The 15022-nt window shown below is 37.5% G+C and overlaps 1 protein-coding gene across 3 annotated transcripts in view; it reads right to left on the bottom strand.

The window, feature by feature from the left end:
* Positions 1-15022, bottom strand: part of ENTHD1 (ENTH domain containing 1) — a 149375-nt gene that overhangs the window by 23750 nt on the left and 110603 nt on the right. For all 3 annotated transcript variants that reach the window (XM_050805856.1, XM_050805857.1, XM_050805858.1), the window contains one exon: positions 2597-2986. In XM_050805856.1, coding sequence (XP_050661813.1) covers positions 2597-2986 — 390 coding nt within the window. The remainder of the gene's footprint in view (positions 1-2596; positions 2987-15022) is intronic.

The raw sequence follows: 15022 nt of genomic DNA, 5'->3' as shown, positions 1-15022 counted from the left end.
CCACATCTGACTAATATATATATATTTTTTGTAGAGATGGGGTCTCTCTATGTTGCCCAGGCTTATCTTGAACTCCTAGCCTCAAAGCAATCTCCCTGCCTTAGCCTTCCAAAGTGCTGGGATTAGAGGCATGAGTCACTGTACCCAGTCCATTTGATTTTTAAAATAGATACTAGTATTCTGATGAAATTCTTCATCTTTCCTGTCTTCTTGTTCATATTAATATTAATCATAATTTTAAAGTACCTATCTTATACATTCAGAATCTAGATTACTGTGGATCTGTTTCTGTTGTCTACTTTTCTCCTATATTTCTGGCCGGTTTTTCATTTCCTAGTATGCTTGGTAACTTTGGGTTGAAAGCCAAAATTTTTAATGAAAAATTTTAAGAGCTCTCAAGAAAGGATTGAATTGTCTTCTGGAAGGCAGATGGAATACAAGTCAATCACTTTACTCTAGGTGAAATAGGTTTTATTAATAGTATTTGTGAGGGCTACTCAACTTCTCGTTCGTCCTCATACTCTAGGGTGTAGCCTATCGGGGTCCCAGTGGAAAGCCTGGAGTGTTTCCCATGACTCCTACCATATGCTGTATCCTGAACTCTGACATTTGTTTCCTTGTATCACAAGATCATCAGAATCTCTGCATAGTTCACTGGCCTCTTAGAAGCCGCTTCCCATTTAGTTTCTTGGCATCTCATCCTGAATGCAGGCAGCTTAGCAGTAGGCAAATGTTTCAGTAAGAAATGACAGAAAGATTTTTAGGATTTCTTCTCTGTGATTCCCTCCCTCTGGAATATGGGCCCTTCAAGTCCCTGACACCTTGAAAGCCCAAACTCCTACCATGTCTCCCAAGCTCAGTGAGACTGTGGAAAGCCTACGCCTCTGATTTTTCTTCAGCTTCTATTATCTCGCTCTGAGAACTGGCAAATGACTCAAGGTGGGGAAACTAAGGTGAATGAGGGACTCATAATTTCCTTCCCCCGGCGTCTTAACCTATTATGTATTTTCTACTTGGTTGTTTGATGATGACTTCAAACCAACTTTTAATAATTTCCTAGATTTAATAAGTATTTTTGGTAGTAGAATTAGACCAATACTATCTATTATAAGCAGACAAAAAAATTCTCCTTGTTAACCAGTTTTAGAGGAACTTCTTGCTAAATTTTAAGTGTACTTGGTACACTCAAAACAACCAAAAAGTATTTTCAATGATCTTCTCGTGGTATTCATGAAATAAATGAACCAAACGTATCCACTTCCCAGGGACAGCCAGGCACATAAGCCATCAGAGCCATCATAACCAGTACTAACTGGTTTCCACATCAGCAGTCTCAGAAGAAAAGTTAATTGGTTGACAAAACTGAGAATCAGTTTTACTACCTTTAGGCTATTCAATATCAAAAAATTCTCGAAAGAGCATCAAGGAAAATCTTTTATTACTCATTGACCTTACTAATACCAATATAAATTTATTTAACTTCAACATGGTGGCTTCCATTGTTTACATTTATATGTACTTTTGATCTGGGTTTGAGTCTGTTTAAAAGATTCGCATTAAAATCTTTGTATTGGCCAGACACAGTGGATCATGCCTGTGACGCCAGAGCTTTGGGAGGCTGAGGCAGGAGGATCACTTGAGGCCAGGAGTTCAAGACCAACCTGGGCAAAATAGCAAGACCCCCACCTCCACACACACAAAAATAAAATTAGTCAGGTGTGGTGGCATGCACCTGTAGTCCTAGCTACTTGGAAGGCTGAGGGGCAGAAGGATTGCTTGAGCCCAGGAGTTTGAAGCTTCAGTGAGCCATGATTGCATTGATTGCAACAGAATAAGACGCTGTCCCTAATAAAAATAAATAAATTTTAATTTATATTTATATGAGTTGGTTAGCACTATTATATGTAAGCCAATAAAACTACTACTTAGTCTTTGAAAAATTCATAAACAAAAAATTATTATTTTACTAATAAACTTTAAAGTAGAAAGCATAATTATTTAATGGAGGATGTAGTAACTGACAGCCAATAACCTGAAATCTCAACTGGCTTTATCCTTTACTACCCAGTCTAAACAATATTGCAATCTTCTTAGTTTTTTTATATCTTTATAATATAAAAATATATAATACATACTATAAAAAGGACAAGATCCCCCGTCCCTTTTGTGCAATCAGTACACAGCCCTTTTTAAAAGGGCACACATACATCCGTGTGTATGTGGGGGTGTGTGTATATACCAATATACATAATAAACAATTCTTTTTCCTATAATCTCTTAATAAGTAACCTACATGTCTAACAGAAAGCACTTACTTCATGCTAGTTCCTTCTAATTTGGTCTGTACCAAAATTGCTCAGAACTTATGGTAATATATTCAACGAAGGACTCAGAACCCACAGTGATGAATTATCTATTGGCCCTTTAATAAAAGGGGTACTTTCCCAACTAAAAAGTATGTGTATGGTATGTACATTTTAGTATCACTGATGAAGACTGAAAGGAGGGAACCAAAAAAGGAGACAGAAAGCAGAGAAAAGTAAAATAATGCTTCAAAAGAGGTTTTTTGTTTTGTTTTTGTTTTTGGTGGACTCACCCCATGTGGTTGTCTTGAGGATTTTATCCTCCATCTGAATGCTGGATTGTGGTGGTTTCTGGTAGGCCTTGTTGATTACAGTCTCCTTTGCTGGGTCAAATATTTTGAATGAGGGGGAGAGATAGAGTGTTTCTACAGAGGCCTGGTTATGGAAAGTAGAATCTGACTTTGATATCCTTAAGTTGGGGCTGATAAACTCCTCTTTATTTGACGACCAACATGCTGGTAAAATTGTCAATGTTTTAAGACCTTCTGCAGCGGATTGCTTTTCTAAAGGTGTTTCCAAGAGGTTTTCTGTTACAGTATTTGTAAGGGTACCATCTGATCTCTTGTCCAAACTCACATCTGTCTGCCCAGATGGACTATTTTCTGAGACAGTAGGCACAGCATCTATAAAATAACAAATAAGAACTATAATCAAAAAATAAAACTGAAAATACTCTATTTCAAATCTGTTGCAATTTTAATAAATAGGATTTCTTAATGTCATAACAGAATTCTTTCCTATTTAGCCCTTCTGCTTTCTTACTATGCTTCTATATTCTGCCTATTTAAAGTACACCCAAGCTATAATTGACGCCTTAGTCATTTTGGTAGCTGCCTTCTCCCTCTCTCCTCAGTGAAGCACAAAGCAAGGAAAGCTTCAAATAACTTGTCTTTAAATATTTCTCCCTTCACCCACTTATCTGTCGCTGAAACCACCATATTTTTAGTACTTTCCAACTTTCATCTTTTTTACAAGATAAACTAGGGAAAATATGCCACATCATACTGGTCTATCCTTACAGAACCCTCAGCTACCAAAAAAAAAAAAAAAAAAAAAAAAAAAAAAGAGCTTTCTCCCCCAAAATGAAGAATGTATTCTTCCACACAGTTTCTATATACAAGGCACATTAAAGAAACTCAATGCTTTAGGTAGAAGCTTAAGTTTAATAAATGCTTTGTCTATATGGAAGAAAGGAAACAATCTTTCAGAGATGTTCTGACAATTAGTAAAATGTAACTTCCACTGGGTTGGAGATCTTTGTCCATTCTAGTGGTTAATATCACTGAAGTACCTAGAATAGTCTCTAGAATATAACAGACAATATTTATTACAAATAGGAGACAACGAAGGAATTCTAAGAAACTGAAACTTCAGGTGGGCCTGATCTAGGAATGTCTATTGAATCAATGCGTCATAGACCTGGTCCAAGTTTCTAGATGCAAATTGCTAGGAACACTCTCAGCGCCAGGGCTTGCTCTGCAACAGCTCCATCTGAACGGGGATATGAAAAGAAAGACCATTATTTTTATGAGGTTGTGTTCATGAAATGAGAAGCGTAATGAGATAGAAGAGGGCCAAAGGAAGAGGTTATCTTCTGAAGCTCCCAAAAGGGACACAGAAATTGTGTGATTCACTATCGAGTGATTATACATCACGATGTATGTCATAAAATACTTCAGAATGCACATTTATATGCTATCCTCATCACTTTTGGGCTCTGCGTTATTAAAGAAAAGAAACTTTCCTTTGTCTCTAAAAACCTTCCTTTTCATTTTCATCTGCAGCTGGAGGTTAGCCTTAGCAAAAAAGCTGCTGGTATGTACCACAGAATTAGACAGTTCAAGAAATTTATATTGCTATCTTCACCAGAAATTCCATTTTTCCTCCATCCTCTCATCTTTTAAAATTCAATTCAAGTATCACTTTCTCTTTAAAGCTTGCCCTGACCCTCTTCTTTCCTCACCCTATCCTATTATTGCCTATCTTCACATGTCCTGTTTGAAGCTCTGTGAGTAATTATAACAGTTCATATCTCATTTATTACAAGTCTTGTCCCCTACCTGACAAAAGTCTCCTTGAGGAGACCTTACAAGGAGTCATCTTCGTGTCCCAGCACCTAACAGTGCCATTCCCAGAGGACAGGTTCAATGAATGCTCACTGGGTACAAGGGAAACTGAAGCACAAAGATGAAAGAAAAGTAACGCCTTCATTTTTCTAAACTGAATATAGTTTAACTGCTTAATAATGATGAAAGGAAATAGGTAGATGAAAAGAACCTCTCCTAAAATATTCCTAATTTGCATATGACTGAAATATATTTAGATGATTGAAAGTCTGTTAAAAATACTAATATAAGCCAAGCGCAGTGCCTGTAGTCCCAGCTACTGGGAGGCTGAGGTGGGAAAATCACTTGAGCCCAGGAGTTCGAGATCAGCCTGGGCAACATTGTGAGACCCCATTTCTATGAAAAAAAAAAAAAACCCAACAAACCCAAACTAATATATTCCTAGTAGAATACTAGATTACTAGATTTATGGTATTTCAAAGTGACTTTGCATACCACCACATTTATATCAAAGCATTCATTAAAAGTGAATTTTAGTTAAATATTTTTCCACTGACTTTCATTTTACATCTGAGAAAAACAGGACAAAAATGTTTTGCTCTATATGTAACAAGAACATCTTAAAATTTAGCAATATTAAACTAGGACATTTCAGAATGACTAGATCTTTCTGATGAAAATATTCACAGCACTTAATCTAAATCTCAAAATTGGGATGCATAAAGTTGTCTGTATGGCTGCCACTTTAAGGTTTAGAAAAAAGTTTAAAATGAAACAAATGAACAAATCCTTAAAATTCAATGAAGCAAACCAGACAGAAGTCATTCCATTTCTATCCACCCCCTTTCCCAATAGCTGAGGAAGAACAGGCTGCAATCTTTTGGTTGCTTGGTCTTTTGCTAAAGTTGCTAACTTTTTAAATGAATCAAATACTCTGACCTAGAAGAAGCCAAATGAAAAATAATGATTTGAAATGCATAGTACATTATTTCAAAGAGAAAAATGTTTACTTACACAGAAAGCTAAAGAGTCTTGAAGATTCTAGAAAGCAAGTGGTACCAGGTTTCTCTTCCATCAGCCTTTGTCCACCTCTGCTGTCTATGCAATGCGTCAAATTATTCCTCTCCAATTCAATTACTACTTTATAGTTTATATTTGAAAATCCTTCAAAAACTGCCTCTTGTGTCAGTGAGAAAGTACAAATTCCTTGGGTTTCAAAGGCCCTCCATTGCTTGCTTTCTATTGCTACTCAACAGGAAACAAACCCTCAGTCAGGCCATTCTCCCTGTCACTCCATATGCCATGAGCATTTAGGTCCATGTAGCTTCATTCTCCATGTTAACACAGGGCTCTTGACCATTACCACTGATTCCCCACCCTGCACTCCAACACTGGAATACCCTCCTCTTCTCTGCCTATTTAAATCCTTTTAAACCCTACTATTCCTTAAATACTACTTCTAGAAGCTATTTCCAATCATGCCTACCACTCTATCTTAATCCTTCCCTTCTCTGAGGTAATATTTCTATAAACTCATTTTTCACTTAATTATATGCTATTTAGTGCCTATCACTTATCATATTAAGTTCCTGTATTTTGACTTTGTAACCTGCATCATGCTTTTGCATATAGGAGGTGTCAAATGTTTGTTAAATTTAGCTATGTCTTAATTTATAAATTATTTAATATCAACTTTATATGTTGATTTTGTATATAACAATGTATACTGTATTTGAAGCCTAAAAATAGGAATGGTCCACCAAGAAATAATTGTTAGTACCCACTATTTACACTGGACTGTATTAGACGCAGGACGTATGCATAAGTGGAAGTCACAATTCCTATTGTCAATGAACGAACGTCAATGAACAATGAATTCCTATTGTCAATGAACACAGTATGGATTATATATATATAGATAGAGACATATGCACATACAAACTTGTGTAAATGTACACATATACACACAGGTATATGTATGATAAACACATAAAAATAACTAATAATATAAGTTACCAGTTCAATTTCACAGTGTCTAAAAAATTGTAGCTTTCCAATAAATGAATGAACAGGCATATACTTGCTCAACAGCAATTTGAACATGTTTTAGTTTGGATACCCCAAAAGGCAGACTTGGATGCAAGTAATTTGGCCAGTGATTTGAAGAAGCACAAACGAGGGACCGGGAAAGTTAAAACAAAGAAGGGACAAAAGTCAATAAAGAGTATATTAACAAGCAAGTTACTGTTGTGGGAAAATGAGGGCCACTCCTGTTGGGTTGCCTCAGAACTGTTCTCCCAGGGATGAGAAGGTGGAATATTTTTTCAATAACTCTTACTATCACTGGTTGAGGGTTGACTCTGGGCATTAAATCCCTGCAACTTCCAGGCTGCCCTGCACTTAGGATGAACAAGTCTAAGGGCTCTGGAGAAAGCTCCTGGGTAGAGAAGAACAGAGATGCAGGTACTTTCAGCGTAAATGGGAACTGGTCACCAAGGCTGCAGCAGTACTCAGAGGAAGGTCAAGAGAGTATGGGGTGGGGCATCAATAGTACCAGCTACAAGATATAATCACTCTCCCCTACTTTCTCAAAACCCACTGAAATGACAGAAGTGGAATAAAAAGGCATCAACCAGAGGGGAAATAGAACAGAAGAGAAGAGAGGACAACAAAAGATAAGAAATGTCAACAAATTTTGTGAAAAGGAGAAGTTTGTGGAGGATTAGAAGCAGCAAAACCTAAATGCCTGTAGAGGGGAAAGCCAATCTGATGGAAATCAGTTCTCACAACATAACTCCAGAAAGTTTTAGAAACTGGGGAGTGGGTATCTTAGAGGTCTGAGAACTTTGTAGCTTTGTTTTGGGGAAAGCATCTTCATTCAAAGATAGTTGTATCTTGTTAGGTAGAAAAAGAGGGTTGTTTTTGTTGCTTGGAAATTTAAATGTGTAGAATGCGTATGATGCTGAGTAGGCAATGGATGGGCTGTGCAGCTACTGAGCTGCTGTGTCAGCTTCATACGCACACCCTTCTATACTCTTGCTTTGTGATACTGGAGCTGGGACACCACATACTACGTTCATACTTTGCCAGTTAGCTTTTTGTTAGGTGCTGTCAACAAGAGGTGCTAGAGATAGATGGGAAGGTTAGAGTATGAAGAGAGGACTTGCTCCTTCCTGTTTGTCCCCCGCTCCTGACTACAACACCCTTGCAACCCTTCTCCACTCCATCAGTGGGGAAGATGGAAAGAATGTGTTCTTGCCAGTTTGCACTTTTCCAACACTTGTAGAAGCAGCCTTATCATACTCTCTTAATATTAGCACCCGCCAACCAGCACCCCCTCCTAAAAGGCCTGGGTTACCACCCCATAGAGCCCCTTCTCCAAGCTTCTAAATTTGAATAACTCCTCCAGCGTTAGGGCGGGTAACTTATCCCTGCAGTTGCTACCTTCATGATATCCTGGTACAGGCTGAGTGTCCCTTATTGGAATTGCTTGGGACCAGAAGTGTTTTAGATTTTGGACTTTTTCAGACTTTGGAATATCTGCATTATACTACCAGCTGACCATACCTAATCTGAAAATTCAAAATCTGAAATGCTCCAACTAGCATTTCTTTGAGCATGACGTTTGAGCATTATGTAGTGCTAAAAAAATTTTTGGATTTTGGATTTTCCGATTAGATGTGCTTAACCTATACTCTTTTTTTGCCCTTTCTGTTTTTAATACTTAATATTTTTGTATTAAATTCTCTCTATTGTATCATATTTTTGTGATAATGGCAGAGTAGTTCCAAGTGGACCAATTCTCCTGTAGATAACAGCCAGAAAATTAAAAAATATACAGAAACCAATAACCTGAAGGCATAGGAGGGGGACCAAAAGTAGGGAGAAACTAGAGAGGGAAAAGAGTTAGAAGGCAGAGAACGCTGGGGAAGTTTGCTGTTTTTCCAACTTGCTACCCTGAATCCAGCCAGCTCTACAGTGATTGGCTAAAAGTGGGCTAAAACCATAGTCTTAACTGGCTTGTAAGAACCAGAAAACAAGATTTGGAGCTACCATAGCACTGGAAAGGGGAGAAATCTGGTAAAAACAAAACAAAACAAAACTACAGAGAAAACCATACCTGCTATCATTATAGTCAAACTGCTGATAATCAAACATAAAAATGAAAATCTTGAAAGTACCCAAAGAAAGATGACCCATTCTATATAAGGGAAGAATGAGATCAATGATGACTGACTTCTCATCAGAAATAACAGAGGCTAGAAGATAGCAGAATGACATCATTTTTTTAATGCTTAAAAAAAAAAAAAAACAACTGTCAATGCAGAATTCTATATCCAGCAACAATATTCTTTAAAATTGAAGGCAAAAATCAAAACATTGTAAGATAAACAAAAACTAAGAGAATGAATTGCCAGTAAAAAAAATCTTTATAACAAGAATTGCTAATGGAATTACTTCGGGTTGAAGATAAAGTATACCAAATGGAAAGTTGGATCTTTGGGAAGAAATAAAGAGTTCTAAAAATGGAAAATATATAGGTGAATGTAAAAGACTGTTTTTACTCTTATTTTTTTAAATAAAATATATGTAACTCTTTAAAAAAAAGTAACAATTTGTGTGGAGTGTTATAACGAATGTAAATATAATTTAAATGACTATAGCAGCAGTCCCCAAGCTTTTTGGCACCAGGGACTGCTTTTGTGGAAGACAATTTTTTCCACAGAACAGGGTGTGGGGGGTATGGTTTGGGGATGAAACTGTTTTACCTCAGATCATGTGGCATTAGATTCTCATGAGGAGTGTGCAACCTAGAGCCCTCGCTTTACAGTTCACAATAGGGTGCTCCTATGAGAATCTAATGCCGCTGCTGATCTGACAGGAGGCAGAGCTCAGGCGGCAATGCTAGCTCACTTGCTTCTCACCTTCTGCTGTGCGGCCCAGTTCCTAACAGGTTACAGACTGCTACCAGTCCATGGGCCGGGGCTGGGGACCCCTGGACTATAGCATAAATGATGAGATGGTAAATAGACCTATATGGTTGCAATATTCTTATATTTTATATGCAATGGTGACACAATATTAACTCTAAATAGACTGTGAATACCTAAAGGTATATAATTTAATCCCTTGGTATAACTACCAAGGCTGATAGGTAAAGTGGAATTCTAAAAATTATTGACTTAGCTCAAAAGAAGGAAGGTAGGTAGGAACAGAGGCACGAAACACCAATGAAACAAGGAGAAAGTAATAGAAAAATAGTAGTTGTAAAGCCAACCATTTCAATACCCACAGTAAATGCAATTAACAGGCACAAATTTTCAGACTGGATAAAAAAGATCTAATTATATACTGTATACAAGAGACACCCTATAAAAACAACATTGCAAATGGGTTGAAAGTAAATGCTTTATAAAGATATACCATGGAACGATAAGTATAAGAAAGCTGAGTGGCTGTATTAATATTAGATAAAATACACTTTAAGACCAGGGGTATTTGTAGAGATAAAAAGGCATATTTCATAATGACAAAAGGGCCAATCATCTGGCAGATACAAACATAAATGTATATATGCCTTAGAACAGTGCTTTAAAATACATGAAGCAAAATCTGACGGAATTAAAGAACTAGCTAGGCGCAGTGGCTCATGCCTGTAATCCCAGCATTTTGGGAGGCCAAAGCAGGTGGATCGCTTGAGCCCAGGAATTTGAGAATAGCTTGGGCAACATAGTGAGACCTCGCCTCAAAAACAAAACAACGACAACAACAACAACAAGAAAAAACACCTCGAGAATTAAAGAAAGAACTAGCTAAATCCAACTAAGTCATATTTAGAGAGTTTAACACCCTTCACTCAGTGATGGATAAAACAAGTAGACAAAGTATCAGCGGGATCTAGAAGACTTAACATCAACTACCTCGACCTAATAGACATTTATAAAGCTCCTATGGCAGAAAACACATTTTCTTTGCAAGTGTGCAAGTACCCATGGTCTATTCACTGAGATGGTCCATGTGCTGGACTAAGTCTCAATAAGCTTTAAAAGCCCAAAGCCTTCTATTAGGTTCTCTGGACACAATGGAATTGAATGTAGAAATAACAATGTACTTAGCAGAAACTCCTAAATATTTGGAAATTTAGAAAACATACTTCAAATACTCATGGGTCAAAGAAGAAATTTATACATTTTAAGCATGTACAGTTTATTGAATGGTAATCATACCTCAGTAAAGCTGCTAACCTCATAGCTGGTGTATTTTTTGGTCTCCTGACCAGATTCTGACATATATAATGCTTTAGGAAAATTATTGCTGTATCTTTAATTGAAATTCTCTGGGGTTGGGAGATAATAGAAATAAGAAAACTAGGAGACCAGTGAAATAATTCAGATTGTAAGGTTAATTTAATACCAAAATAAATACTAAGCAACTACAAATTCAGGCATTGTGTTAGGTTTAGAGGTATAAAGATATGTGAGAGAGTCAAACAAGTGATGTCTGAACCAAGCTGAAAGCATGAGGAAAAAGTCAAGCAAGAGAAGAAGGACACAAAGATGTCCAAGTAGAGGGAATAATTTCAGCAAAGAAATGAAGGCTGTACACAATGTGCTGTGTGGTAGTGGCCGGGCAGGTACAAAGCATTCAGCATTACGAGCGCACAGTGCACACAGAGAGCAGAGGAGCTCAATCTGGAGACATAGACGGAACCAGGGCTGGCAGACGTTTTGACAGACAGGATTGATGAGAAAGAATGAAATTGAAATCTTAAGACAATTTCTTTGAAACTCATTCCTCTTCAGATGCCTCCAACGAACTTTGCTGGCTCTCCTCCTATCTGTCTAAGCAATCTTCTCAACATTCTTCCTGGCCCTGTTTCCTGTGAAATGTAAACACTGTCTGTCCTTGACTTTCCTCTTCCGCCTCTACAATCTCCCAGGGTGATGTCATTTATTATTATACTTACACTAGATCTAGACGGTCACCTGTGGACAAGTAATTCACACATTTTAATCCTGAACCCTGACCTCTGCTGATTTTTAGCCCTAAATATCTACCTATTTATCTGTTCAGGGAAGTCGTATCATCCTCCAGCCTCCTCATCCTTGGGTGTTTGCTTCACCTCTGTTAATATGACCAGCAGCTTCCCAGTCACTCAGGTTATTTTGGAACTATGGTTGTTACCACAGCCTCTAAGAGGTCTCTCCAGCTTACCCCTCAGGCCACTCTACACAGCCCAGTCAGAGTGACCTTTCTAAAACGAAAATCAGATGTTATTTCTCCCCAACACTTCTTCAAATTATTTAACATGGGTTACAAGGCTCTGCATCGATTAGTCCCTATTTACCTCTCTTGCCTCACCTTGTGCTACTATTCTAAAGCTGTAGGATCCAGCTATACTTCTTTCAGTCTTCAAATTCTATGCTCCCCCTCAGCACTAAGCCTTCACCTGTGCTGATCTTTTTGCCTGAAATGTTCCTTGTCTCTTTATATCAAACTGATTTTCAGCTTCCAGATTCATGTCCCTTAAAAAAACATGTGTTTCCATGCCTCTGTGTTTTTGCTCATGTTGTTCCCTCAGCCTAGAATATCCTCTTCCTCACCCTTCTTTTCCATCAAAAATGGTTTCATTCTTCAAGGCCTCATGCAAACACTACCTCCTTAGTGAAATCTTCTATCCTTCATGTTAAAATGAATCTATTTTCTCTGCTATTACATAGTACAATGTGAATACTCACATTTTCCATTGATTTCATTATTTCAAATATTCATTCATTTGTCAAATGTTTATTAAGTACAAGGATGTCTTAGACACTATTATAAGCTCTGGAAATACAGGGGTAAACAAAGTTATTATTTATAACTTCTTATATGTTTATAGAGCCGTCACCTATAGGGTACTGCAAACCCCTCAGGTCACAGATCCTATTCAACTTGTTCAACCCACAGGCAACTAGCAGAGTATACCTGTAGTCACTTGATAAGTGTGTGTTCAATGAATCATAAGCTGGATGATTTGGTCATTAAAAGAGACTCAACTATAGAGAAAGAAGAGGTCTTTACTTAGTCCCTTTGATCCTAGAGATCAAGTGACTTGCTCAGGATCACACCATGATTAAAAAGCAGAACTAGAACTAGAATCCCAGATTCCCAAATCCCAAATCAATGTTATTTACTAGGGGAATAAAAGAAGGAATAGAGAAGTATGGGAGAACCAGCTGCACCTGGTTTTTTCTTTACTAACAATTCTAACAGCTTGATGTGTACGTGTTCATAACCGTAAAGCGACTCGACTTCCCCTTGGGCTCACTCCATTTGTCCCTGGTGCTGCTCCTGGAGGTGCAGGACCATGGGAATGGGAATGGAGCTGAGTCAGCACACAGATGGCCTGTGTATCTGTGCTGCTTGCCTTCTCCCAGAAAGACAGCTTTGGGTAGATGCTTTCTTGAATATATATAATGCAGCATTTGTGGAAACTTTTCTGAAGTCCACAAGAACTTGAGGAGATTTGATGGAGAACTGCAATGAATACTGTCTTTTGTTTTTTCTTTTTAAGGGGTTGGGGGCAGAGTCTCATTCTGTTACCCAGGCTGGAGTGCAGTGGTGCGATCATGGCTTACTGCAGCCTGGCCAGGTTCCCACCTCAGCCTCCCAAGTAGCTAAGGACCACAGGCACATGCCACCACATCTGTTTAATTTTTTTTTTAATTAGTTGTAGAGACGAGGTCTTGATATGTTGCCCAGGTAGTCTTGAACTCCTGGGCTCAAGTGATCTACCCGCCTCAGCCTTCAAAAGTGCTGGGATTACCGGCATGAGCCACCACACCCAGCTGAATACTGTCTTTGTATGTTTGAACACAAACATGTAAATGTATACTCTGTAAACACTAAACCAATTGTTTCATGAGGACTTTCCAACATTTGCTGGGAGAGAATTTCTCTGAATTTCACTGAAAAGACAGAAGAGTACAGGTGAATTAATGTGGTTGGCTTGCTTTATCTGTCTTCTCATTTTCTTTCCATTTGAACCTGAATGTCAAAGAGCTTTGTTCTCGAGGATCTATCCAGCTGACTCCTAGACAGGAAGCCCGGTATTGAATTATGAGACTATACCCAGTATTCTTTATCATACAGCGCTTTTATACCTGCCAATATACCTGACGGATGTAAAATGGGACTTTGACACATGAGTCTCATTAAAGCTGGCTTGATTATTCTTGACAGTTATCTTTTAGGTATCGTTTAGTTTATTCCCTACGTAAGACTCAGGCTGCAAATTTAAATACAAACTATCATGAAAATGACTGAAGTAGGAAAAAACAACGAAACACCTCCATTCTTTGAGCCGAAGGACACAAGAGAATAGCTAAGCTGTTAAAGTAACTAAGAATACTTTTGCCAGTTTGCAGATGATGATGAAATCTGTTGAAAGAGAACTTCAGATTTGCTTCTGAGTTAAGAGATTTTGTGTGCAGATAGGAACATTCCACCCTGCTACCTCTTTTTCATTTTGCAATAATCCCATTGCATTGTTTCAGGTGTTACAATCAGTGTATATTATTTTGTATTCATTATTGTGAATCTAGTAGTGGGGTTATATTCTAACAGAGTTATTGCTATGATCTTGCCCTTGTTCTGATACATAGTATCCAATTACAGCTACAAAGCAGAGAGCTGGCAAGCAGGACAAAAGATGGATGCCAAAATATGTCTTTCTGTAGTTTAAAAATGTGTAACTGAAGGAGCTTCTATTTTAGTAATTAAGTCAACAGATGAAATAGGACCTGAAGGTAATAATAAGGCCATTTTGCTAAGAGGCCACAGTTATAAATTATTAATATAGAGGACTGATTTAAATTGCTTATTAAATTTATTGGTTTAAAAGACAAGCCACTAAGTTAAAATGAATATTGAATGTGCAACTTAAATAACATGCTCGACATGAAAATTTTAATATATTTTTCTTACAGTACATGCATAAAACCTAAATAATCATAAGAAGTTAGAATAGCTATAATCTCCCTATGATTGTGTGTATGTGTGTGTACACAGTTGTAGGTCCTGAGAATTTTATATATCATTACATATAATTGTAGTGTATATTATACTCAAATATTAAGAAAACATAGTTTTAAAACACAGCCATGAAATATGGCAAGCATCATTTACTACCACTTCAATATAAACTTGAAATAATGGCTTAATTTCTCATGGACAAATACAGATCTGGACATATGTAAAGGTGCTTTTTTTCATGTAACTTGCTTCTTCTATAAAGGTGCTTTTTAAAAAAATTAAGTGGTCAGCTAAAGACTTTCATGCCATTAAAATGGATTATAATGAATGGATTATAAAACAGGTAGAGGGTGCTCATTATTAAATTTTAAACCATAGTTAAGGTTCCGCCAATTACAAAAACCATAATTTCCCTCAATAGATTCTAGTTATAAAAATGAAAGCTGAAAATGTTTTTGTGAAGGTGGCGATCTTTATGTATTGCGACGTTTCCTGTGTTTCTGCTAGCGAGACTTTCAACGGAGCCTGGTCTCTGGCATGTGGATGGTCTCCCTGCTCTATAAAGCATGCCAGGCT

The sequence above is a fragment of the Macaca thibetana genome, chromosome 10 (genome assembly GCF_024542745.1).
Source record: "Macaca thibetana thibetana isolate TM-01 chromosome 10, ASM2454274v1, whole genome shotgun sequence".
In the NCBI taxonomy this organism is placed as follows: domain Eukaryota; kingdom Metazoa; phylum Chordata; class Mammalia; order Primates; family Cercopithecidae; genus Macaca; species Macaca thibetana.
The sequence above is the reverse complement of the archived record's forward strand: the minus strand, read 5'-3'. Positions and strand labels throughout refer to the sequence as shown.